The 26382-nt window shown below is 51.6% G+C and overlaps 1 protein-coding gene across 1 annotated transcript; it reads left to right on the top strand.

The window, feature by feature from the left end:
• Window positions 1–132: 132 nt before the first annotated feature.
• Window positions 133–25820, top strand: LOC146333908 (uncharacterized; the record flags this gene model as incomplete). The annotated part of the gene is made up of 12 exons (XM_084825294.1): window positions 133–2095; window positions 7378–7499; window positions 8059–8158; window positions 18591–18746; window positions 19374–19561; window positions 20265–20362; window positions 21036–21163; window positions 22313–22502; window positions 23760–23907; window positions 24188–24275; window positions 24596–24706; window positions 25638–25820. Coding segments are annotated over 12 exons (3450 nt in total), but the record flags the coding sequence as incomplete, so codon positions are not given.
• Window positions 25821–26382: the final 562 nt, after the last annotated feature.

Raw genomic sequence — 26382 nt, 5'->3', positions numbered from 1 at the left:
GCCGCGCCCCTGCGGCGCGCGCGCGCCACTGCGGGCGGCGGCCGGGCCGGGCCGCGCGCGCGCGCGCCCCCCTGGGGCCATCGGGAGGGCTGCGAGGGCGAGCGCCCCCCCCCCCCCCGGCAGGGCTCATCTTTCCGTTCGCGATCGACACGGGAGGCTAAGAGGGACAAGGAGCCCCTGAGCACGTGCAGAGTGCAGCGCCTCTCCCTGCGCCTTTTCCTTGCGAGTGAACTGCGTCGGGGAGGGGCGGAGAAGAGGACGCCCCTGAGCACGTGCAGAGTGCAGCGCCTCTCCCTGCGCCTTTTCCTTGCGAGTGAACTGCGTCGGGGAGGGGCGGAGAAGAGGACGCCCCTGAGCACGTGCAGAGTGCAGCGCCTCTCCCTGCGCCTTTTCCTTGCGAGTGAACTGCGTCGGGGAGGGGCGGAGAAGAGGACGCCCCTGAGCACGTGCAGAGTGCAGCGCCTCTCCCTGCGCCTTTTCCTTGCGAGTGAACTGCGTCGGGGAGGGGCGGAGAAGAGGACGCCCCTGAGCACGTGCAGAGTGCAGCGCCTCTCCCTGCGCCTTTTCCTTGCGAGTGAACTGCGTCGGGGAGGGGCGGAGAAGAGGACGCCCCTGAGCACGTGCAGAGTGCAGCGCCTCTCCCTGCGCCTTTTCCTTGCGAGTGAACTGCGTCGGGGAGGGGCGGAGAAGAGGACGCCCCTGAGCACGTGCAGAGTGCAGCGCCTCTCCCTGCGCCTTTTCCTTGCGAGTGAACTGCGTCGGGGAGGGGCGGAGAAGAGGACGCCCCTGAGCACGTGCAGAGTGCAGCGCCTCTCCCTGCGCCTTTTCCTTGCGAGTGAACTGCGTCGGGGAGGGGCGGAGAAGAGGACGCCCCTGAGCACGTGCAGAGTGCAGCGCCTCTCCCTGCGCCTTTTCCTTGCGAGTGAACTGCGTCGGGGAGGGGCGGAGAAGAGGAAGCCCCTGAGCACGTGCAGAGTGCAGCGCCTCTCCCTGCGCCTTTTCCTTGCGAGTGAACTGCGTCGGGGAGGGGCGGAGAAGAGGAAGCCCCTGGGCACGGGCAGAGTGCAGCGCCTCTCTCGGCGCGTTTTCCTTGCGAGTGAACTGCGTCGGGGAGGGGCGGAGAAGAGGACGCCCCTGAGCACGTGCAGAGTGCAGCGCCTCTCCCTGCGCCTTTTCCTTGCGAGTGAACTGCGTCGGGGAGGGGCGGAGAAGAGGACGCCCCTGAGCACGTGCAGAGTGCAGCGCCTCTCCCTGCGCCTTTTCCTTGCGAGTGAACTGCGTCGGGGAGGGGCGGAGAAGAGGACGCCCCTGAGCACGTGCAGAGTGCAGCGCCTCTCCCTGCGCCTTTTCCTTGCGAGTGAACTGCGTCGGGGAGGGGCGGAGAAGAGGACGCCCCTGAGCACGTGCAGAGTGCAGCGCCTCTCCCTGCGCCTTTTCCTTGCGAGTGAACTGCGTCGGGGAGGGGCGGAGAAGAGGACGCCCCTGAGCACGTGCAGAGTGCAGCGCCTCTCCCTGCGCCTTTTCCTTGCGAGTGAACTGCGTCGGGGAGGGGCGGAGAAGAGGAAGCCCCTGAGCACGTGCAGAGTGCAGCGCCTCTCCCTGCGCCTTTTCCTTGCGAGTGAACTGCGTCGGGGAGGGGCGGAGAAGAGGAAGCCCCTGGGCACGGGCAGAGTGCAGCGCCTCTCTCGGCGCGTTTTCCTTGCGAGTGAACTGCGTCGGGGAGGGGCGGAGAAGAGGACGCCCCTGAGCACGTGCAGAGTGCAGCGCCTCTCCCTGCGCCTTTTCCTTGCGAGTGAACTGCGTCGGGGAGGGGCGGAGAAGAGGACGCCCCTGAGCACGTGCAGAGTGCAGCGCCTCTCCCTGCGCCTTTTCCTTGCGAGTGAACTGCGTCGGGGAGGGGCGGAGAAGAGGACGCCCCTGAGCACGTGCAGAGTGCAGCGCCTCTCCCTGCGCCTTTTCCTTGCGAGTGAACTGCGTCGGGGAGGGGCGGAGAAGAGGACGCCCCTGAGCACGTGCAGAGTGCAGCGCCTCTCCCTGCGCCTTTTCCTTGCGAGTGAACTGCGTCGGGGAGGAGCTGAAAAGAAAAAGCCCCTGAGTAAGTGCAGAGTGCAGTGTGTGTGTGTGTGTGTGTGTGTTTTCCACTGAAGTTAACTGAAAGAGGGGTAGGGGCTAACAAGAACAAGCCCGCGAGCATGTGCAGAGTGCTGCATCTCTATGCATATTGTCCACTGAAGCGAACTGAAAGGGCAGAGGGCTGAAAAGAATACACCCCTGAGAGAGGGGGCATAGGCGGAGTTGGGGCGGGGTTCCCCTGAAAGAAGGCACACGCAACATTTTTCTGCAAAGTAAACTGGAGGAAGACTTTAAAAAACAGAACTACAGCATGTGCGGTGTGGCCAAAGGAGAACGGGAAAGCAAGAGAGTGCCAGGAACTATGTGCAGAATGTTTTTCCCTGAAGGAAGGCTAATAATCAAGCCTGACCTTGAGCATATGCAGAGGGTTTTCCCTAAAATACACTGAAGTACTTTCTTTTTTAAAGACGTACTCTGCCCATGCCCCAAGGGACACCCTTTTTTCATGTGCCTGTGCAGAGCAGCGTCCCTGTGCATATGCAAAATTCTTTTTCCTTGGTTCAGCGGATGGAAAGTTAAACATTACTCTAACTAAGCCTGCAGGAAGTGTAATCAAAACAGCTGCTCTTGCTTCTCTCTTTACTGCAGCCTCCGCTTCCTCTGCTGTTTCCCCAGTACTCACTTTTAGGCCTGTAAGCCTCTTGGGGCAGGGACCTTGTCTTTGTGTACTCTGTAAAGCATCACACTTACGGATGGCACCATATGAATAATAAAAGATAAGAATAAAGAGTGGGCATCCAGCCCGAGCATGTGTAAAGCATCCAAAGAGAGGTTGCCCCTGAGCATGTGCAAAGCGCTTTCTCCCTGAGTGAACTGGGGGAGGGCTAGTAACAGAAACTTCCAAAAGGACACAAAAAGATGTTCTCACCTCCCACCCCAGCACCATCAGAGCGCCCTTCTCTGCACGAAAAGGAGAGCCTTGGCAGAGAGCTGTTCCCTACAGGAATGCTAAAAGACGATGACCCGGGTCATGCCTTTCCCTGAGTAAGGCTAAAAGAGAGAGAGACAAGGTACCCCTGAGCATGCAGAGTGACTTTCCAAAAATAAACTAAAGGAATGTGAATACAGAGAATACATACAGAGTGCTTTCCCCTCTGTAGATGAAACAAATGCTGAAAAAGAAGACGTACTGGGCATGTGCAGAGTGCTTTCTGCAGGGAAGCGGACAGAGTGACAAAGTTCTCTGGGCCGTGTACAAACTGAGAAACAAAACAGGATACCAATAAAACAATGGGTTGGATGCTGACTCAGTCATGTTTAGAGAAGACCTGGGGAAAATAAATCAATGAAATAAATCAATAATGAAATAAATCAATGAAATAAATCAATGAAATAAATCAATGAAATAAAATTTCATTGATTGAAATCAATGGGGAAAATAAGTCAGGACTCCTTGAGTCTCATTTGGTGCAATGGGTTGACTCTATGACAGAGCCCGGAACGGATCCAGTGACAAAACAGCAGGTCCGATCAAAGCAGGATGAAACCAGCAGCAGCTTATGATAAAATCAGCAGCAGGGGGTAAAAAAAAATGCAAGTAAGGCTGCATAGGATTTCACCCTTGCAACCCTGTGCCTGTGCATGATTACTCAGAAGAAAGCCCATCACCACAAAGTGCAATGAAACTCGCCCCCAAGGAAGGGGCAGGGTGCCTGTGGCCATGGAGCCTGCCCCCTGCCCGTGGTTGCCTGTAAACTAAGCCCCCGGTTGTGTGAAAGGACTTACTCCATAGCTCAAAATGTACCTACAGGACTAGAGCCTTAATTTTTCACATTGAATGGAGACCTGGTCAGCTTCGGGCCAGGTGTTCCCTGATCACCCTTCCTCCCTTGGGGCTATAAAGCCCTCCCTGAAGACTAGAAGTCGAGAAGTATTGGGGGGTTTAGCTCAGGAGGAAGAAGGCCCCGTCTTAGGAACAATGCTTTGGGGGGAGTTTGGGCCCTTGTTTCTCCTTTTGGGGGGGCTGCAGGCGTGTTTATGTGCCGCGGGGACCTTTTGGGAAGCAACGTTGCTGAGCTGTGAAAGCGAGAGCATGCGCTTCCTCCTGACACCCCAGCCAAAGGTCTCCTCGTCTGTGCCGCAGCTTCTGGGTAAGTTTAGAAACCACGATTTTGTTTAGGAGCTCCAGCTTAAAAACCTACCCTTGCAAGAACCCTAGAAGCAGAAAAGAGGGAAGTCGTCTGCTGTGAATCCTGCTTTAACAGAAGGTCTTTGAGGCTCAATTCCTGAACGTCTTTCCTAGGGAGCACCTTTTGTTGCTGTTGTTATCATCATCAATCATTATTATTATTATTATTATTATTATTATTGCATTTATATGCCACCTTAATTTCCACTTGCAAGGAACCCAAGACAGCTCATGTGGTCTCTTCCTCTCCATTTTATCCTCACAACACCCCTGTGAGGTAGGTGAGGCTGAAAGTCAGTGACTGGCCCAAAGTCACCCAGTGAGCTCCATGGCCTAGTGAGGTCTAGAACCCGGATCTCCCAGTTCCTAATCCAGCACGCTAAGTAAACATGCGCGGGGATCCTGCTATAAACCTGTCCTAGATCAAAGACCCTTCTTGGGTGATCTTTAAAACTGAAATTATAACATTGCTGCATTTCCAAATGCCCCCAATGCCATAGACTACTAGAATCTAGTGTTGCACCTATTTCACAGATGGAAATGAGGACCGACTTGCACCCAGCCCAGTTCTTCAATATCCTGGCTGGATCACTTGCTGAGTGTATCCATCTCCCACTATATTTTTTAAAATTTTAATTTAGTTTTTATTTTATTACATTTCTGTACTGCCCAATATCCAAAGGTCTCTGGGCTGCTCACAAAAAATTAAACCGATTTTAAACTCACCCTGCCTTTCACTGAAAGCACAAAGTGGTAACATCCCAATTTAGATGCAATCCTATGCATGTTCAGACAGAAAAAAGACCTCCAGTTCCCAGCTGGCTGGGGCATGCTGGAAACTAGGACTTTTTTCTGTCTGAACATGCATAGGATTGTGCCCTTAACATCCTAGGTCAGCCAAAACTATAAAGCCAATGTTTTTGTTTTGTTTAAAATACACCCCATGTTGTTATTAAATTCCCTCCTCTGCTTACACCGAAATAACTTGGAGCAAAAAACCAAGCATCCGTGTTGTGTGCATGCAGGTAACACTAGGGGGAAAACCTCAATAGTTCAAAATAGAACATCTGCGCAGCTTCGGTGTGAGAAATTGCCAGCTGGGTGGTGCTGGTATACATTTAGAATCATAGAATAGTAGGGCTGGAAGGGGCCTACAAGGCCATCAAGTCCAACCCCATGCCCAATGCAGGAATCCAAGTCAGAGCATCCTTGGCAGATGGCTGTCCAGGCTTGTCTTGAGTGCCTCCAGTGTGGGATTTCTTTCTTTTATTCATTGCCAAAATTTATACTCCACCTTTCTGGAAAATCTTCGAGCTGCATCTTAGAAGCGGCTCTGGCTGGACGAGGGGCCGACCCTTGTAAGCTCGCTGCATTCTGAGCTAGGCCAACTGTTGGTCTGACATTGTAGAAGCAGTGTTTTGGCTGGGGTTGCTGGGAATTGCAGTCCAAGACATTTGCAGGGTGCAGTGTTGGGGAACGCTGACTTAGAACATGCAGAACAGAGCAGGTGCAACTCCCTGCCGTGGCAACAATGCTGCCGCTTTAGACACTGAAACTGCTGAGTTGGCTGAATTTATTTAGCATGAAACAGATTGTGGGGTGGGAGGGAAGACTAGTAAATGTTGACGCCAGCAGTGCTGTTCCGGGGGCTCTTTCTTCCTCCTCCGCTTACCATGCAAGATAACTATACCTTGCACTGTGACAGCCTCCTTTGCTTGCTCTTGAATGTTTGCAAACTAAAATGCGTGGTACGTCTCGCTCCGGTAAAAACTATTTTTAAAAGCCGTTGACAAGCGCAGCTCGTTGCAAGCGGAAAAACATGTGGTGTGGAGTGGTCCTAAGATGTGTCTGCTCAGAAATAAGTCCCACTGAGTTCAGCGAGGCTTACCCACAGGTATGTGGATGAAAGATGGCAGCTAAAACATAAGGACTAGGAACCAGGGGTTTTTTAAGCCGCTCAGAAGCCCAAGGGGCTGCTGGTTCATGTGAAAGCTCCCTTGAATCTCTGCTCCATGGCTATGCCCAGCGACTCAGTTTTAGTGTGAGGCTTGGGTAGTTGTCCCCTCCCTTAAAAATGGCCTCTTAGGACCACTGTTTCCCCCTCCGGGTTTTGGGTTGGGCTGGCTGAATTATTTAGGGCAGGGTGGAGAATCTCAGCGCCGGTGGCCGAATCCAGCCAGGAGGCCATGCTGCCTTTGCCTGGCCACCCAACCCCCACCCCCAATCATTTGTGGCTTCCCGGCTTTTGCGTAGTTTTCTCCCCACTCTAAAAGGTTGAAATGCCTCCCCTGGGGCTTAGCTGTAAGATCAAACAGGTGGACACGTCTGGCTCCACCCCTTTTGGCCACGCCCGCCCCGGGATGCGGCCCCCAAGAACTCCTCCGAAATTGAAGCTGCCATCCGGCTGAAGGAAGAACCCCCATGGGGTCCTCCGATGAAGCCAACTGGTGGGAGGTTATGGACAGACAAAAGGCAGGACGTCTTCACCGAGCACGGAGTCAGGTGATGGAACTGGCCACCACAAGATACAGTGATGGCCACCACTTGGGATGGCTTTAAAAGGGGGTTAGATAAATTCCTGGAGGAGAAAGCCATCCATGGCTACTAGACCTGATGCCTCTATGCTGCCGCCAGGATCAGAGGCAGTGTGCCTGTGTATGCTGGGGAACATGGGCGGGAGGGTGGAGTTGTGCTCATGCCCTGCTTGTGGGTCCCTGGTCGACAGCTGGTTGGCCACTGTCTGGACAGAGTGCTGGACTAGGTGGGCCCTGGATCTGATCCAGCAGGGCTCTTCTGATGTTCCCCTCTCCTGTTTTAGGGCTTCCCACCCACTGTAAGTTGAACATGAAAACAAAGGGAGCCATGTTAAAAGTCCCCAGAAGCTTCCAAACTCCACAGACAGGCAGTGCTCTTTATTCTTAGAACGAACCGAAGTGTGGCAGAACAGCAAGCAAAACCTCCTGAGTTCTCCAGGGAGACATTCAGCAAAGCGGGGTTGTGGGAGAGGCCCCCGGGGAAGAGAAAAAGCTGGTATATAGAATTCAGCAGAGGGATAAGTCTGAGCACGATGGCCTAGTTGACGGAGCTGCTGTTTCCTTCCTTGCCCGGCCCCCAAGATCCTGAAGGCAGGCCCCATCTTCTGAAGAATGACTCTGTCTGTGGGACATCGGTGGCTCCAAATCTCAACGGTTCCCTGACTGTGAAGGTGGCTCTTCCCGGATGCTACATCCAAGAGCAAGTAAGACCTCCGCTCACTCCCCGCCTCTGTTCCTGGAGGAAGCCCGTAGCCATCAGGACTAGTAGCATGCCTAGTTCTCTTGTCCAAATCCCTGCAAAGTAGGTCAGACGGTGGGGTAGGTGGGGATCTGAACCTGGGTCTCCCCAACTTTTTGTCCAAAACACTACAATGAAGCAGATGACCCAGCCCAGGGCTCTTTTAAGATCCTGGAATTAGCCATGTGGACAAAGCAGGTCTTTTGACAGTTCTGTCCCTCCAGCACTGGCTGAAATCTCATGTGCCCTTCTGGAGCCTTTCCTCCCCCCTCCCTCCCAATCCCCTTCCCTTTTGTGTCCTGGGTTTTCGATTATAAGCCCACTGCAGGGACCATCTTATTTCTTCAGCCACTCTGGGAGCTTTTTTGGCTGGAGGGTGGGATAAAAGGCTGAAGACTTCTCTTCTAGACCATAGACGGGGGGATGCTGGGGGTTGTAGTCCAACATGTCTGGAGGGCCACAACCCAAGGTAGGTTATAAATCCATACAAGATGAACATTGACATTAGTTCCTCTTCCGCCTAGGGTGGGAACTACCAGACCACAATCCAGATCGAAGGCCTCGGAGCCGATGGACAGATGACCTCCCTTAAAGAGGAACTGAGGTGCCCAGAACCACTTCTAGGTACGGCCAAAGCGCTTCGCTGCTTTCCTCTTTGGCTTGCTTCCATCTTCCTCGGAAGCTCCTTCTCCCATGTCTGGTTGAGGTCCAGGGCATGGGTGCGTGGGGCAGAGCTTTCTCCGTGGTGGCACCCACTCCGTGGGATTTCATTGCGACAGTTGGTTCCCTGCCTCCAGATGACAGGTCCTGATGCTGTAAGGCGTAACGCCGTTCACCCAGTTGGTAATTGTGTGAATGGGGGTGTCTGAGTATATGGCAGAGGGGTGTGTGTGTGTGTGTGTGTGTGTACGCACGCGTGCGCAGGGCAGCTTTCAATCCAGATCAGGATGCTGTGCTAGGGGGGCTTTAACCTTTGCCCCCTGCAGTGGTCCTGGTCTTGCCCCCTGTTCTGCTCTCTGAGTTGGTTTTAACTTGCTTTCTCTGGTGATTAACAGCGATATTTATTTATATGTGTGTTTGTATATATGTATTTATATTTAGATAGAGAGACAGACAGTGTTACAAAAGACGCAAAAAGTAAGCAAGCAAGTCTGTGAAATATAATTTTATTTTTATAATATTTTATATAAAATATAACCTGGCCAGTAGAAACTGTTTTGTCAGCATTTCACCAAATAAAAGTGCATCCGTTAAAAGCTATTTAGGTGAGGTTTTAAAGACTTTTCTGAATGGAGTGGCGGAGGGGGTCACCTGTCCATCAGGCAGCAGGGAGTTTCACAGAGTTGGGGCCACTTCTGAAAAGTCTCTGCTCCAAGGGATGGACGGCTTCATAGAGATGCTTGCGGTCCTTCAAAGGCCACAGCCCCAAGTGATGTTTTGAGCTTTAACAGTCAGAGATTCTTTGAGTCTGAATGATATGTTTTGAAGCGGTTCTTATTAGGTACTTTGAGGGTTTGCATGGATAGAAAAGATGGCAGGGAGGGGGGCATGCTTTGATCAGATGTACGGCAGGGGGGAGGACCTGGATTCAGTTTCGGGGTTGCATTGCAGTGTTGAGCAGGAATGTATTTATAGTTTTATCTCATTTATTATGCAGGACAAAGGGGGTGTGGCCAAAGGCAAAAGGGATGTGGCCAAAATACAAAAACAAAACCCAGCGTATTTTAGCTTCAAGCTCTCGCTGCCAGCATCCAAGCTTTCGGAAAGGCACTTCAGCCATTTCGAATGGGGAGGGGAACCTCACAAAAGCCAGGGAACCCCCCAAAATGACTGGTGATTGGGGGACAGGGGGTGTGGCCCCCTGGGGGACAGCTGGATTGTGACCACAGAAGGGCTGGAACTGGCCCCAGACCGGAGGTTCCCATAGCAGAGAAACAGGTGGTTGCGCAGGGCATCGCTTGTTATAATTCTGCCGCTCCGGCTGCTGCCAAGGGCGGTGTGTGTGTGTGTGTAAGTAAGTGGCAGTGGCAGTGGCAGTGGCCCAGCTCCTGCAACTGCAGTGAGGGGGATCTGAGATCACAAAGGGGCTGAGTGTGCCAGCTGGGAAGCCATGGCCTCTTTCACATAAGCAGCTCACCTGCAGTCCTACCTCCAGCCAAGGGTGGGGTGGGGAAACATTGGTGCTGCCTTGCTATGCCCCGCTTGCATGTCTTGGCACTTCTCCTGGTGGTCCCCTGCCTGCCTGGGTCTCTTGCCTTTGCCACCAAGATGGGATACGTCGGGAACTGGGGGAAGCAGAAGGATTGGCAGGGCTTTCTTTGGGGTACGTAGCAGGCCCATGGGTCGCTTGCAGGAATCCATGGTCCTTGGAGGGATGGGAGCCCATCAATGGGGCGGCTCAAGTGCTTAGTCCTCAGTGTCTGATCATGACTCTCACCTGAGGCCTCCGTTAAGGGCTGAGGAGCAGCTTGAGGTTTGGAGGCCAGGGGGAGGGAGGGGGCAACAAATTCATTCCCCAGTTCATAAACTCAGATTAGGCTTAAAGTCTCTAAGCATTCCTGCCTCCTCCACTTCATGTGCATGAAAGTAAATCTGTTTTTTCATTCATTTCATTTATTACATTTCTATATTGCCCAATAGCCAAAGCTCTCTGGGTGGTTTACAAAGATTAAAAACCTTAAGAAATACGATACTGTGTATAATATAAAAACAGTTTAGCTACAAACATATAAACAGACAGCATACACATATACAGACATATCCAATTAACCTGATTTTTTTAAAAAAATGTAGAAATACACCTTTTTTTTTTTTTGCATGTGTATTGTGCTCGAAACTGAAGAAGACTTATTATAACAGGCTTCTTGTCTTTAATTTTATTTTTATTTGCAATACCAGCTTGCCTCTCAGCACAGAAATTCTGATGCATAACGCTTAGTTCTAATGTGTTAACAACCTGCTGTTTGTTTGGGCTTTGCTTTTTAAGTGTTGTAGTAACAGCTTTCCCCAACCTGGACCTTTCCAAATGTAAGACTACAATTCCCAGCATCCCCATCCAGCATGCTGAGAGTTGTAGTCCAGTGCATCTGGAGGGGTCCAGTTTGAAGAAAGCCTTGGACGTTGGAAGCCATGAACATTTTTATTACTGTGCACTGCGCTGAGATAGCAATATTATTTCCCACTTAAAATTTCACTTCCAAGCATGCTGTTGCTGTTGTTTTGGTTTCAGATTGGGGCATCAGATGGACTTGGGAAGCCCCCCACAATTTGACCCCTGGTGAGGGAACCTTGGCTGACAAAATCCTGCCTTCTCTAGATCTCTCCTAAAAGTGGGCAGAGTTAAGATCCTATTTCTCTTGTCTTGTGTCTCCTGCATGGCTTGGGATGAGGGGGCCAAGGTCTCAAAGGGGAAGTGCCAGATTTTGGGGGCCTTTGGGTAAGAGGTCTTCCGTGGGTACCCCTTTCTGAGTGGATCCACCTCCTTGTCGCTGTTATGATGGTCTGTTTTGCTTATTCTCTGGGTTTGATTCCCACTGCCGCCCAGCAATGCAAACCCCTGTGCCCATGCAGCTCAGGTCTTGCCAAGCGGTGACCGCGCAGCTCAGGTCTAGCAAAGCTGACTTGAACCAGCCCCAAGCTCTGACTGGCGAGAACGGAGGCAGGCCCGTGCTGTGGCTAGGAGAAACCTCTCCTTCTAAAAGCCCATGTGTGTGCACACACGCGGGTGTCTGGGGGCATTGTTGGAATCCACCTTGGTGCTGGCGGTTGGGTGCCTGGTGTGGCAGCCAGCCAGTTGGAACCATAGAATAGTAGGGTTGGAAGGGGCCCACAAGGCCATCGAGTCCAACCCCCTGCTCAGTCCAAGTCAGAGCATCCCTGACAGGTGGCTGTCCTGCCTCGTCTTGAACGCCTCCATGAGGGAGAGCCCACCACCTCCCCAGGTCATGGGTTCCACTGGCGGCTCGCTCTGCGGCATGCGATTGCAAAATGCAAACGGCCACAACCGAAACGGGTTGCAGGCGGTGGGATTGTAAAACGATGACTTTTTGGAATAAGCCATTAAAACTTGCGCAACTAACAACTTAAATCCAGTACCTGCCACCCTTCCCGGCGCAGTGGAAATGGCCAAGCCAGAACAGGGCACAAACTCCGTGAATGCAGCTAGCACTAGGGTGGGGAACCGTCTTCTTTCCCCTGGCTGCCGATCCCTTGGTGGCTTCCTGGCATTTGCGCAGGCTTTCCCCCCAAAATTGGCATGCCTTTCCGAAGCCTCACGCAACTAGCGGCGAGAGCTTTAAGCGCAAATATGGTGGCATTTTGCCCCTCCCACTCACCTGTGTCCCTGCCCACTTTGCCCCCCCCCCGAATGTGGCCCCCAGGGGCTTCTCTGAAATGGAATTTGGCCCTCAGGCTGAAAGGTTCCCTGCCCCTGAACTAGCCGGTCTAGTCTTCCCAGTGTAAACCGCCCCTGGACAGGGTCTGGACAGCATCAGGGCCAAGTTGTGCAAGGAAGGGGGCCTTCCTATGCTGCAGACCCAGTTTAAATTGCCTGCCCTCCAGACTGCTTGCCTCCAAGGTACCTGCCAAACGTGAGAGATTGCTGTCTGTTGACTCGAGAGGCTTGAGCAGTTCAGTCCAATCTTTTCGTTTTTGTTTTAATTAATTACATTTTTATACCACCCAATAGCTGAAGCTCTCTAGGTGCGTCCTACAGTCTAAACTGTGCAATATAATAGCATGACACAATGCAACTTTTAAAAGTATAAAATGACAGTATTCTTTGACTGCCAGCTGCTTCTCGAAGTCCATCGAGGGGAGACACCCAGGATTGAACCTGGGGCCTTTTGCATGCAAACCAGGTATTCTATCACTTGCGTCCTTCCTAAAAAAAAAAAGTAAGATTCCAGTCATAGAATCATAGAACAGTAGGGTTGGAAAGGCCTACAAGGCCATCGAGTCCAACCCCCTGCTCAATGCAGGAATCCAAGTCAGAGCATCCCTGACAGATGGCTGTCCAGCCTCGTCTTGAACGCCGCCAGTGTGGGAGAGCCCACCGCCTCCCTAGGGAATTGGTTCCATTGTCATATTGGTTCCGTTGTCGTATTGCTCTATCAGCCAGGAAGTTTTTCCTGATGTTCAGCCAGAATCTGGCTTCCTGTAACTTGAGCCCACGATTCCGTGTCCTGCACTCTGGGATGATGGAGAAGAGATCCTGGCCTCCCTCTCTGTGGCAACCTTTCAAGTACTTGAAGAGCGCTATCCTATCTCCCCTCAGTCTTCTCCAGGCTAAACATGCCCAGTTCTTTCAGTCTCTCTTCATAGGGCTTTGTTTCCAGTCCCCTGATCATCTTCGTTGCCCTCCTCTGAACCCTCCCCAGCTTGTCTGCATCCTTCTTCAAGTGTGGTGCCCAGAACTGGACACAGTACTCCTGAGGAGGCATAACCAGTGCTGAGTAGAGGGGAACTAGCACTTCCCGGGATTTGGAAGCTATGCTTCTATGAATGCAGCCCAAAATGGCATTTGCCTTTTTTGCAGCCACATCCCATTGTTGGCTCATATTCAGCTTGTGATCTACCACAATTCCAAGATCTTTCTCGCTTGCAGTGTTGTTGAGCCACGTATCCCCCATCTTGTAACTGTGCATTTGGTTTCTTTGTCCTAGGTGCAGAACTTGGCATTTGTCCCTATTAAATGTCATTCTGTTGTTTTCTACCCAGTGCTCCAGTCTATCCAGATCACTCTGAATTTTGTTTCTGTCTTCCAAAGTATTAGCTATCCCGCCCAATTTTGTGTCATCTGCAAATTTGATCAGCATTCCCTGCACCTCCTCCTCCAAGTCATTAATACAAATGTGGAAGAGCACTGGGCCCAGGACTGAGCCCTGCGGTTCCCCACTCGTTACCTCTCCCCAATTTGAGAAGGTCCCATTGAGAAGCACTCTTTGAGTCCGATTCTGTAGCCAACTGTGGATCCACCGGATCGTTGTTTCATCTAGCCCACTTTGAGCTCGTTTGCTCATCAGGAGATCATGGGGCACTTTGTCGAAAGCTTTGCTGAAGTCGAGGTATATGATGTCTACAGCATTCCCACAGTCTACAAGGGAGGTGACTTGATCAAAAACTGAGATCAGATTCGTCTGGCAGGACTTGTTTTTGACAAATCCATGTTGGCTTCGAGTAATCATGGCATTGTTGTCAAGGTGCTTCCAGATGGATTGCTTTATCATCTGCTCCAGAATTTTCCCAGGGATTGATGTCAGACTGAGTGGTCTGTAGTTCCCAGGTTCCGCCTTTTTACCCTTTTTGAAGAGAGGGACAACGTTAGCCCTCCTCCAGTCATCTGGCACTTCCCCCGTCCTCCATGATTTCTCAAAGAGAATAGACAGCGGTTCTGAGAGTTCTGCTGCCAGTTCCTTTCTTACTCTAGGATGCAGTTCATCTGGCCCTGGAGATCTGAACTCATTCAAAGTAATTAGGTGTTCCTGTTGTTGTTGTTCAGTCGTTCAGTCGTGTCCGACTCTTCGTGACCCCATGGACCACAGCACGCCAGGCCTTCCTGTCCTGCGCTCTCTCCCGGAGCGTGCTCAAGTTCATATTCATTGCATCCGTGATGCTATCTAGCCATCTCATCCTCTGCCGTCCCCTTCTCCTTTTGCCTTCAGTCTTTCCCAGCATCAGGGTCTTTTCCAGGGAGTTTTCTCTTCGCATTAGGTGGCCAAAATATTGGAGCTTCAGCTTCAGTCTCTGTCCTTCCAATGAGCACTCAGGGTTGATTTCCTTTAGGATGGACTGATTTGACCTCCTTGCAGTGCAGGGGACTCGTAAGAGTCTTCTCCAGCACCACAGTTCGAAAGCATCAATTCTTCGGCGCTCAGCCTTCCTTATAGTCCAGCTCTCACAGCCATACATTACTACTGGGAAAACCATAGCTTTGATTAGACGGACCTTTGTCAGCAAGGTGATGTCTCTGCTTCTTACTATGCTGTCTAGGTTGGCCATAGCTTTCCTCCCAAGGAGCAAGCGTCTTTTAATTTCATGGCTACAGTCACCGTCTGCGGTGATCTTGGAGCCCAAGAAAGTAAAATCTGTCACTGCTTCCATTTCTTCCCCTTCTATATGCCAGGAAGTGATAGGGCCAGATGACATGATCTTAGTTTTTTTAATGTTGAGTTTCAAACCAGCTTTTGCACTCTCCTCTTTCACCCTCAACAAGAGGCTCTTGAGATCCTCTTCGCTTTCTGCCATTAGGGTGGTATCGTCTGCATATCGGAGGTTGTTGATGTGTTCCTGACCATATGCCTATCGATCTCAAGCTGCAATCCTGCCCCTTCAGCCTGTACTTCGCCTTTGCCAGGGGGGTCATAGACCCTCTTTTGGGAGAAGACTGAGCCAAAGTAGGAATTGAGCACCTCCGCCTTTTCTTTGTCCTCTGTTATCGTTTTGCCTTCCTTATTTAATAGCTTGACAACCATTTCTTTCCTCTGCCTTTTACTATGCACGTAGCTGAAGAAAGCCTTTTTGTTGCTTTTAGCATCCCTTGCTAACCTCAGCTCGTTCTCAGCTTTAGCCTTCCTGACACCATCCCTGCAATTCTGTGCTACCTGCCTGTACTCTTCCTTTGTTTCTTGGCCTTCTTTCTACTTCCTATATGTGTCCTTTTTTGTTTTCAGGTCATCCATAAGCTTTTTGTGAAGCCACATTGGCTTCTTCTGTTGTCTTCCACCTTTTCTTCTTGTTGGAATGGTTTGTGATTGTACCTTGAGAATTTCCTTTTTTAAAAGCTCCCACCCATCTTGGACTCCTTTTCTTGTTAGCGTCGCTTGCCATGGGACCTTACTGATCATTGTTCTGAGTTTAAAATCAGCTTTCCTAAAATCCAGGGTACGGGTTTGACTACACTCGGCTTTTGCTTCCCTTAGAACCAAGAACTCAAGTACAACATGGTTGCTGTCCCCCAGAGTTCCTGTAACTGCTACTTTATCCACTAAGCCATCTCTGTGTCAAGGGCTCCTTGGAGGGCTCTCTCAGTCTAATCCAGTAGCCAAGTCCAGACGCAGACAAAGGGATTCTTTTCAAAGCTTTATTCTTCTTTTACAACTTACAACTCTACAAGTAGCAACTAGATCTGAGCAGCAGCATCCTTATGCCCTAAGTTGGAACAGTTGGTCTCCGTTTGAAAGGCAATTACTGGCAGAACCCCTGAATATAAGGACTAGGGAGAATCCCTCCCCTTTTCCCTTGGATCCTCTGGGCGCAACCGTTCTTTGAGCGCCAACTGGGCGCTACGCCTCCTTTCCGCGCTCTCCATTTGGCGCCGCTCTCTGCGTCTGCGCCGCGCATCCAACCAGTCTGCTATCGGTGCTGGGTCACTCCCTGGACTGCTTTCTAATCTAGGATGTTGGTGGGAAGAATCTCTGTCAGCTGCGGGCCCTGGGAAAAAGGGGCGCGCTCCTCTCCCAGGAGCGACTGCTCTTCCTCCGAATCAGAACTACTCTGGGATTCTATGGGCTCAGTGTCCACCCTGACACTCTGTTGGTTAGGATCAAGTCAAGGATAGCCGATCCTCTAGTTCCTTCCTCTACTTTCTGTAGGAGGAAGTTATCTACCACACAAGTCAGGAATTTCCTGCAGGGGCCATGTTTTGCAGAAATTGTTTCCCAACAAATATCGGGGAAATTGAAGTCCCCCATTACTACTACATCATGCTTCCTTAAAACATTGGCTATTTGCTTTTCAAAAGTTTCATCCTCATCTTCTCCTTGGTTGGGTGGCCAGTAGTAGACTCCGACCACCAGGTTCCTTTTATTCTTTGCTCCATTTATTTTGATCCAGATGCTCTCGATGGGGCTACCAAGCTCATCCTCCTGCATTTCTGTGCAGAGATATGTATTTTTCACCTACGTCCATTGTTACCCCCAACATTACATCTCCCTGCCCCGTAGGATTCAGTTTAAAGCCCTCCTGATGAAGTTCTTCATGCTGTGGCCAAACACATTCTTCCCAGCCTTTGTGAGGTGCAACCCATCCCTTGCCAACAGCCCATCTTCCAGGAAGTATAGCCCGTGGTCCCAGAATCCAAATCTCTCTCATCAGCACCACCTTCATAGCCAGTCATTCACCCGGAGTATTTTTCGTTCCCTTTCTATCCCTCTTCTAACTACTGGAAGGATGGATGAGAAAACTATCTGGGCCCCGAAGTTCTTGAGTTTCCTTCCCAAAGCTTCAAAGTCTGACGTGATTTCTTCGTAGCTCCGCTTGGCGGTATCATTTGTTCCCACATGGATGAGAAGAAAGGGATACCTGTCAGTGGGCTTTATGAGCGCAGGCAACCTTTCAGTCACATCTCCAATCTGTCCTCCTGGGAGACAACAGACCTGGCGAGTCCACGGGTCTTCGCGACATACTTGGGTCTCGATCCCACGCAGCAAGGAGTCTCCCGCTACTACCACTCTTCTCTTCTTGTTGTTGTAGGCCTGGGTTTCATCGCCTCTGTTTGACTGACCTTCAGCCTCTTGCTCACTCTCATGCAGGTTCCCCTGTGATTCTTCCTCTGCAGGCTGCCCTCCAGTCTCATCCGCAAGTACCTGGAATCGGTTCCACAGCTCCACTGCTTCCACTGGTGCAGAGTGGCATCTAGTTCTTCTCCTCCTAACTGTCACCCTTTTCCAAGGAGTATCCTCTACTCCATTTTTCCTCCCCTCAGCATTTCCCACTTCTGCCTCCTCTTGCTGTTGCTCTTCAAGCTTCTGGTCTTCCCTTTGCTTCTGTAGTTCTCCCATTCTGTCCAAGAACGCTTCGTGTTCTCTTATTCCCCGGCGGGTCGACAGTCGCCGCTCCAGTCCACTTACTTTTTCTTCCAGCAGCGTGATCAACTTGCGCTTGTTGCAGGTGTAGGCCATGTTGTTCTCAGGCAAGAAAACAAACATTGCACACACCTTGCAGGTCACCACCGCTGGAGAGTCCTGTCCTTCCATAGCCTCATTTCCCTTTTTGTGTCTAGCTTTGTGATTGTTCTAGACTGGCCTGTGCCTGCTCCTCTACTCAGTAGAGGTTAAAAGCAGAGTCCCACTGGTGTGGAAGTATGTGTTACAAGACAAATAAATGGAAAAAAGTTAGTTAAAAAATAAAATAAAAAATGGAAAAAAAATGTTAGGGACCTCCCCTGCTGAACTCCCCTGGCCAACTCCTGTTTGCTCCCCGTTTGCTCGCTCTGGTCGCTCGCTCTCTGGGAGCTTGCTTGCTTCTGTAGTGCCTGGACCAGCTGGAGCAGCTTCCTCTGCTCTGCTCTGCTCTGCTCAGCTGGGAGGTGGGAAACATGCTGAATCTTCCTGCCCACTCAGCTGCTGGGAGTACTCAGGCCACATCCCTCCAATTCAGTTGGAGCTCTCAGAAGCACCTGGTGAGCTCACAGCCTCTCAGAAGGAGAAAGGGCAGCCCCCTGGGCTTCCTGCAGCCCACTAACCTCTTTGCCTCTGTCTCCTTTGTCTCTTCTACCACTGCAACTCCCCTGGCCAAGCCCTGTTTGGTCCCCCTGGCTCGCTCTGGTCGCTCGCTCTCTGGGAGCTTTCTTGCTTCTGTAGTCCCTGGACCAGCTGGAGCAGCTTCCTCTGCTCTGCTCTGCTCAGCTGAGAGGCAGGAAACAGCCCTCACGGTTCTGAATGAAAGGCTGCTTTAAATAGAAACATAGGTCATTTGGGTTATACTGTGTCAGGACACTGGTCCATCCAACTCAACTCATATTTGGGCCTACCACTCCCATCAGCCCTAGCCAGCATAACCAATGGGGAGGGATGATGGGAGTTGTAAGCCCAAACACCTGGAGGGCCTCAAGTTCCCCATTCCTTTTGTTCCTGAGCAGCCAAAGTGCACAAGCAGCAACATAGCAAGGGTGCCTCCTTCCCTGCCACTTCACCACTTGTGCAAAGGCTGCCTTCCTCATTGGCTGGGCTGTCTTGCCTGGCAGACTGCCTGTTATGGGCCTCTGAGCACGATGCTGACTCCCTGCAAAAACAGACCCACTTTGGGGGCGTGAATCTTGCATCTTTGTCTTCTCCAGCCCTGGATGCCCCCAGCTCCAGCTTGTGCGCGGCCATCTCGACCCCAGACAGACTGCTGTGCGGCACCCATCAAGTCAGTGAAGAGGAGTGTGCTGGGCTTGGGTGCTGCTACAACCCCAGGGACCGGATGGCCCCCTGTTACTACGCCAACAAAGGTGAGTCGAGGAGCCTGGTGAACCTGAGGCTGGTGGGGGTAGGACTTACAGATCCACTCAGGGTGGGGGGTGGGAAGGATTGGACCTTCTAGTAAAGCAACCCCAATCTCAGATCTGTTGATTGGCTCCTGTGCAGCGCAGGAGTGGAGATGCGTGAATGCGGAACATCGTGGTCCTTGTATGACCAAAGCAGAACTTCAAGCCAGCACCCAAATCCAGCCCACTTGGGCTCCCAGCCTAGCCCTTTCATAGAATCATGGAACAGTAGGGTTGGAAGGGGCCTATAAGACCATCGAGTCCAACCCCCTGCTCAGTGCAGGAATCTAGAATTCTCCAGAGGGCCACCCCCACTCCCACATCAACAATCATGTGTTGGTTTCCCAGCTTTTATGCAGTTTTTCCCCATTCCGAAAGGTTGAAATGGCTCTCCAAAGGCTGCGTTCCGGGCAGGAAGACCTTGAAGCTCCAATATGCAGGCAGTTTTTGGCTTTTGGGCCCCGCCCTCTTTGTCTTTGGCGCCACCCAGCCCTGCAGTGCGGTCCCTGAGAGCTTCTCTGGAGTGGAACCCGTCCCTTGGGCTGAAAGAGATTTGAAGCCCCCGTCTTTGCCCCCTTCCTTTGCCAACAGTGACAGCCCACTGCACCCCAGACGGCCAGTTCTCCATTGCCGTCTCCAGGAACGTGGTTCTTCCCCCTCTCGATTTGGATTCGGTGCGCCTGCTGAGCAGTCTCGGGGGCCGGTGTGCCCCCCGGACCAAGAACAACATGTTTATCCTCTTCCAGTTTCCTCTGTCTGCGTGCGGGACGTCCTTCAAGGTAACGAGGGCGTTGAGACCTGCCTTCAGCTCTCCCCAAAGCCCTTCTGCGCATCAGCATTAAAACATCTGGTGTGGTCTTCTGAAAGATTTTGATTAGAGATGCCAGGTGTGAGCTTAAAGGCACAATCCTAGGCATGTTTAGACCGACAAAAGTCCTACAACACCCAGCATTCCCCAGCCAGCCATGGGGAATGCTGGGAGTTGCAGGACTTCTCTTCTGACCGGGGAGTGCTGGGAGTTGCAGGACTTCTCTTCTGACCGGGGAGTGCTGGGGGTTGCAGGACTTCTCTTCTGACCGGGGAGAGCTGGGGGTTGCAGGACTTTTTTTTCCTGACTAAACATGCATAGGACTGCGGCCTAAAAAGAGCTCCCCTCCAGAAATTTTGGACTTCAGTTCCCATAATCCCTGATCCCTGGCTAGTGCTGATGGGAGTTGTAGTTCTGGAGGGCACCAAGTTGAGGAAGCCTGTTCTAGATCCTGGAACTCCCTTAAAAAATACACTTTTTTCCTGTAATTTCAAGTAAACGCTACTTTTTTCATATTTTTTTTTAATTAATACCCACACATTACAGTAGCTCAGTTAAAATAGTCCACAGGTGTTTGCCAAAATCTAAATGGTACAGAATGTGGTTTGGTTTTTAGATGATCTAATTGCTGCCTCTGCAAACTGAAAGTTTAAGGAAATATTGTTTCTGTTCAGGAAGCTGGAAGCCAGCAGATCTATGAGAACGAACTGTTGGCGGATGGAGAGCTCCTTGTATCCAGATCAGGGTCCATCACCCGGGACAGCGACTTCAGGTGACAAGTGCAGAGAGACGGTTCAGGCCCAGGGAGGGATTGAAGATGCAGGAGGAGAAGGAAGAGAAGCGAGGCAGAGAGATGGCAAGGCCCCCACGCACGCACACACACACACACGCACGCACACACACACACATGTGGGTCTCCTTGGGTCTGGGCCAGTGCAGCTGCCATACAAATCTGAAAAGCTTGCACACCACTGATCAAGAAGACTGAAGGCACAGAACCCCATGATTTATTGTCGCACGTTCTTAGCCTGTAGCCCGCTACAGTCATCCCCTGGACAACATGGCCACTTGAACTCCACTGTTGAAAGGACGATCAACGGTGGAGTCAAAAGTGGCCATCTTGTCTGGAGCTGGATGGATGACGGGATTTGTAGTCCAACACAGTCTGGAGAGCATCAGCTTGGGGAAAGCCTTTTCCCTCCTGTGGCAGTGAGTTCCGCAGGTTAACTCATGTGCCCAGCAAAGAAGCACTTTCATTTGTACATAGGTCAGGCGTGGGGGTTGTGTTGAGATTGCAATACCCATCAACCCCAGGAGCTGGGGTGATGGGAGATGGAGTCCCAACACATCTGCAGTGCACCAGGTTGGGGAAAGCACTTCTACAAGGATATTCAAGGAAGGCAGGAGTCGGGGGGTCCTCCAACCTCGTTCCCTGTCTCCGTCAGGTTGACCGTCCGCTGCAGTTACTCCGTGGAGGATTCGCTCCCTGTTGCTGTCCTGGTGGCCACTCTCCCTCCGCCAGCTGCCATTGCTCAGCAAGGGCCCCTCACCTTGGAGATGAGGATCGCTCAAGGTGAGTGATCTTGGGGCAGGGGAGCAACCAGGCCAACAAATCTTCCTTAGGTGACTGGAGGAAGCTCAGAGGGGGTGGCAGGGAAGCATCAGGATAAGAGACATCTGGTTCTAGCTCTCCTGAAGCGGCTCACAATTGGTCGGCGAAAAAGACACGGAACACGAGGAAAAGGGGATGGGGAGGGAAGAGAAAAGAAAAGAAATAGTCTCTTGGCAGGGCTGGTGGAACGGCCCTGCTTTCTTTCTTTCATTTATTTATTTATTAAATTTATTAATTGCCCATCTGGCTGGTCACCCAGCCGCTCTGGGCGATGTACAAGAACAAAACAGTTAAAACAATAAAATTCTACATTAAAAACTTCATAAAAAATACCCTAGCCCACCCCAAATGCCTGCCTGAACAACCACGTTTTTAATGGGCGGCGGAAGCTCATTAAAGAGGGGGCATGGCGGAGTTCCCTAGGGAGGGAGTTCCACAGAGTGGGGGCCACCACAGAGAAGGCCCTCTCCCTCGTCCTCACCAGCCTAGCTGTCCTGGCTGATGGGACAGAGAGAAGGCCATCCGAGGCTGATCTTGTGAAGCGGCCTGTCTGGTGCTGCTGGAGGCGCTCCTTGAGGTAGGCTGGGCCGGAACCATATAGGGTTTTAAAGGTCAAAACCAACACCTTGAATTTGGCCCGGAAAACAACTGGTAACCAGTGCAACTCCTTCAGCACTGGAGTGATGTGATCTCGCCGGCGGCTGCCTTTAATCAGGCGAGCCGCCGCGTTCTGTACCAGCTGCAGCTTCCGAACCGTCTTCAAGGGTACCCCCATGTAGAGCACATTACAGTCGTCTAGACAAGAGGAGACCAGGGCATGTACTACTGATGGGAGCAGATGGTCAGGAAGGCAGGGGCGCAGCCGCCGTATCAGATGGAGTTGGTACAGCGCTGTACCATCTCCCTCCACCATGGGGGATGCTGGGAATTGTAGTTCAACCCATCTGAAGGGCACCAGGGTGGGGAAATCTGGATTAAGTGATGCCAGCTGAACTACCCAGGCTGAACGAGATGCTGCTGTTCCAGGTGCTGGACTTGTGAGTGGGTCAGAATCCGACCTCCGTCCTTCTTCCCTGCTCATAATGGGCCCTTTCCTCTCCTCTCCCACAGATGAGACGTATTCATCCTACTTCGCTGACTCGGACTATCCAGTGGTGAAGGTTCTCCGTGACCCAGTCCACGTCGAAGTCCACATCCTTGGGAGGAGTGACCCGGCCCTCGTTCTGGTCCTGCACGAATGCTGGGCTACCCCAAGCACCAACCCGCTGCAGAAGCCGGACTGGCTGCTGCTGGAGGCGGGGTCAGTATGGGCTGGATGGCAGGCTGAAGTGTGAGATTTGCCAGACGGTTCCACCTCTTCCCCCGATCACTGATCTTTTGGGGTTCTTCCCAGCTTTGCTGCTGCCCCCGCCCGCCGAAAGGTTGAAATGCTTCTCCTGAAGTTTAGTTTCTGGCAGGAAGACCTTCAAGCTAAAATACAGGAATGCAGCCCCACCACCACCGCCCGAAAGCTTCTCTAAAATTGAATTTGCCCCCTGGGTTGAAAGAACATCCCATCCCAGCTCTAGAAGCAATAACGATGGTTGAGAACAGCCTTGGTCCTGAATTTGGTCCACACCAAAAGCTGACTTCGAATCCCGTTTTTGCTGTCTGTTCTCGAAGCATGGTTTGCCACCGATCACGTCGCTGCTTTTCTGATTTCAAGCTTCCACTTTCTCTCCTTGTTAAAGAGGATGGGAAGATTCCATAAACGACTCTCTCTCTTTTTGTTATTTTTTAAGACAAAAGCACCCAGCCATGGTTCAGCAAGCTGGTTTGGTGTCATAGTTGAATGGCCCAGTGGGGAAACAGTTTTCTGCTGGGTGTTCCATAGTAAGCTATGGTCAGATGGACCCTGAAAGCTGTGCCAAATTCATACGCAACCTCTCTCAGCATCCTGAGGGCTTTGGTTGTGTTTTAAAACTTCCAGCATTGGACGAAAATCATGAAGACTAGCACCTCCGCAAGCAATTTGCCATGGACTTTTTGAAGTAGCAACAGAGCTGGCTTGAGGCTCAAGTTCAGAACTTGTAGAGATGTTACGTTGACGCTTCCTGGCCATTTCTGTCAGCCACAGTTCCCTGGTGTCCCATTTTATTTAATTTGGGTATTTGTATACTGCTTTTTTGGGACAGAGGCTCTCGTAAGGCTCTTGCAGCCATCAGACGAGAGAAGGTGATGGGGACCAGTTGGACTGTTCTCCCACGCACCCCCAGGGGCAACCAAAATCACCCCCCCACCACCATGGGAAGGAAACCAGCAGCTGACTCCTGATCCAGTGGAGCTGGTTGTATTGTTGGGTTTTGGTTTTTCGAGCGTGGGGTTCTCGCTGTATCTGTTGTCTCTTATGAATATTGTCAGCCTGACCCTCATTGAAAAGCGGGATATAAGTCTACTAAATACATAATAAATAACGAGGACTAGGAACTTGGTTTTGTTGCTATGAAACGGAAGGACATGTTCTGTAGAGTCTGAGGACTTTCTGGCTGTGTTAGTTTGCCAAATCCTTGCCTCTCAGGTGCCCTTTCAAAGGAGACAACTACAAAACCCAGCTGGTGCCTGTTGGAGTGGACTCGGGGCTGCCGTTCCCAACACACCACCAGCGCTTCGTTGTCAGCACCTTCACATTCATGGACACTGCTTCCCAACGGATGCTCACTGGGCCGGTAAGATCTCTTTCCTTCTAGAGTGTGGTTGCTCTCTGTGCATCCTCAGAGCATCTGTGCACCTCTGTGCATCTTGCTCTGTGTAGGGCCCAGAATCTCCATATGCAGGATTCCGAGTGTTCGGTGTTAGGAATGAGTTGTTCCTTCCTTCGTTATAATCTGATGTGCCCGACATCCAAGGGGGAGTGTTAAGCCTTGACACTAACTTCCCTTAATTAAAAAAAATAAAATAGAATTATTGCCGGGATGGCTCCTAAGGTTTGTCTCCCTTCAAATCTAGGTATACTTCCACTGTAGTGTGTCAGCCTGTGTCCCTTCCTCACAGGAGAGCTGCAGCACCCGCTGTGAGGCGAACCCACAAGGCAGAAGTGAGTCTTGATAAAACTAAAAGGCCGTTAGAGGGTTGGACTGCGGAGACCTGGGTGCTAGTCCCTACTCTGCCAGGAAGCCCCCTGGATGACATTCCACCAGTCACTGACCTACCTCACAGGGTTGTTGTGAGGATAAAAACAGAGCAGGCGGAACATGCAAGCCACCTGGGGTTCCTCGCAAGGGTGGGAAAGGCAGGATAGACATGTAATAATAAGTAAAAACTGAAGAGAGTCTTTTGCCTCCGGGCTGCGGGACAGATGACCTTGGGGTGCCCCCCGGAAAGTCAGTAAGGCCACGCCTCTCTTCCTGTCTCCAGGCAAAAGATTAGCGGCAGCGCATCACCTGCCCGAGGAGTGGCTGACGTTGGTGAGTTCGGATGGCCCCGTGGACTTCTTTGGCAGAGCCGTAGAGGGGTCCTTTCCTGAAGGTAAGGGGGGAAAGCAGTCACAGAGGGGTGTGGGGTGTGACTTTGCAGGGAGGAGTGTTGAAGGAAGAGCAGTTAAGATGGAATTGTCCCGAGTGGAAAGGCCAGGGTGTGGGGAGGGATACATTTCTTCCTCTTGGCTCCAAACAGCCCCTCGAAAGGCTAGTTTTGCTAAGAGAGGTGTGCTGTGTATAGTTCAGCCCCCAAATCGCCCTTCGGAATGATCTGCCCCCAAATCGCCCTTCGGAAGCGACGTATGTTCTGGTTTCCTTTATTTTTTTTGCCTGGAGTCACTGTCCTGGTTGTCGAGGGGTTTGGGGGTAAAGCTCCCAAGTCTTAAGGGGATGTGATACCATACAATTGGTGGGAGGGGGGGAGTGAACCTGTTTGGGGCTCCAAGCCAGTGGAGGCTTGTCAGGTTGGTCATGCAAGCGAAAGAAAGTGAATTGCTGGGCAGTGGGGGAATCAAAAGGAAGGGGTGCCATTCCCCACTGCAACACTTTGTTGCAGAGCTCCGTGTATGTGCGGCAGTATTGTGTGAGCTACCCTGCAAAAGGGGTGTTGTTGTTGTTAATAATACGAATTGTTATTTGACGTATAGGGAGAGAAATGCATTCCAGTTCCACGGCTTTCGGGTTGGTTTCATGGATTCTCACCCTGCCCTTCAAATTATTATTAATCATCATCCATACTAGTAATAATTTAAAGTGTAGGGTGAAAATCCATGAAACTAAACCAGAACGCATAGAACTAGAATGCATATTCTCCCCCTCCGTCACCCCCACCCCCGGTGTGTTTTGAGCTCCAGTTTAAGCTCCGTGGGGCAGAGACCTCTCGTCCTCTTGTACCTTTTGGCAAAGTGCCAGAGACCCTCTTCCTCTAACCTAGCCTCTCCCCTCTCTCTCTCTCTCTCTCTCCCCCCCCATCCATTTAGCACCCAGAGCTCTCCCAGAAGGCCCGATGAGCTGGGACGATGCTTTGTCTCTCCTGGCCGGCCTCGTTGCTGTGGTGGCGGCGGGGACGCTGGCGCTCGTAGCCCTGCAGAAGCGCTGGGAGTGGCAAGGAGGACCGGGCCACCTTTCCTCTGTGTGAGAAAAATTAAAAAGACACACACCTATCGCTGCTTCTCTGTGGTTCTTTGACGTGGTGGTGGACAGTGGTCCGAGAGGGACCGGGCCGGCCCTGCAGGAGTGCGAGGGAGTCCTTCCCATGGCACTTAAGAGAGCGGCCACGTCCTTCCACAGTGCCCTTTCCCCGTGGTTAGGATGCTGCCTGACGCTCAGTGAGGATGTTTGCATTTTATCACCCAGCAGCAGTTTCCCAGGGTTCTGGGCAGCTACCAAACCCTTTTAACTCAAGGGTGTTGAACCTCTTTCAGCTGTAATTCCCCAAATTCCAGCCTGAGCTTCCGGGAAAGCCTTCAAAGAGGCATTTTGACCTTTGAGAATGGGGGCGGGGGGGGGGAGAACCGCAGAAAAACCAAATGACTGGTGGTTGCGGGAATGGGGGTGCGGCCATTGGGAGAATCCTGGATTGGGCCCCCAGGCCTGCTCTGCTATCATAGAATAGTCATAGAATAGTAGGGCTGGAAGGGACCCACAAGGCCATCGAGTCCAACCCCCTGCGTTGGACTCATATTATTAACATATTATTATGTTAATAATAACATATGTTATTAT

This window comes from Heloderma suspectum, chromosome W (assembly GCF_057233095.1).
Source record: "Heloderma suspectum isolate Gila_16-S chromosome W, 16-S_ref, whole genome shotgun sequence".
Lineage (NCBI taxonomy): Eukaryota > Metazoa > Chordata > Lepidosauria > Squamata > Helodermatidae > Heloderma > Heloderma suspectum.
The sequence above is the reverse complement of the archived record's forward strand: the minus strand, read 5'-3'. Positions and strand labels throughout refer to the sequence as shown.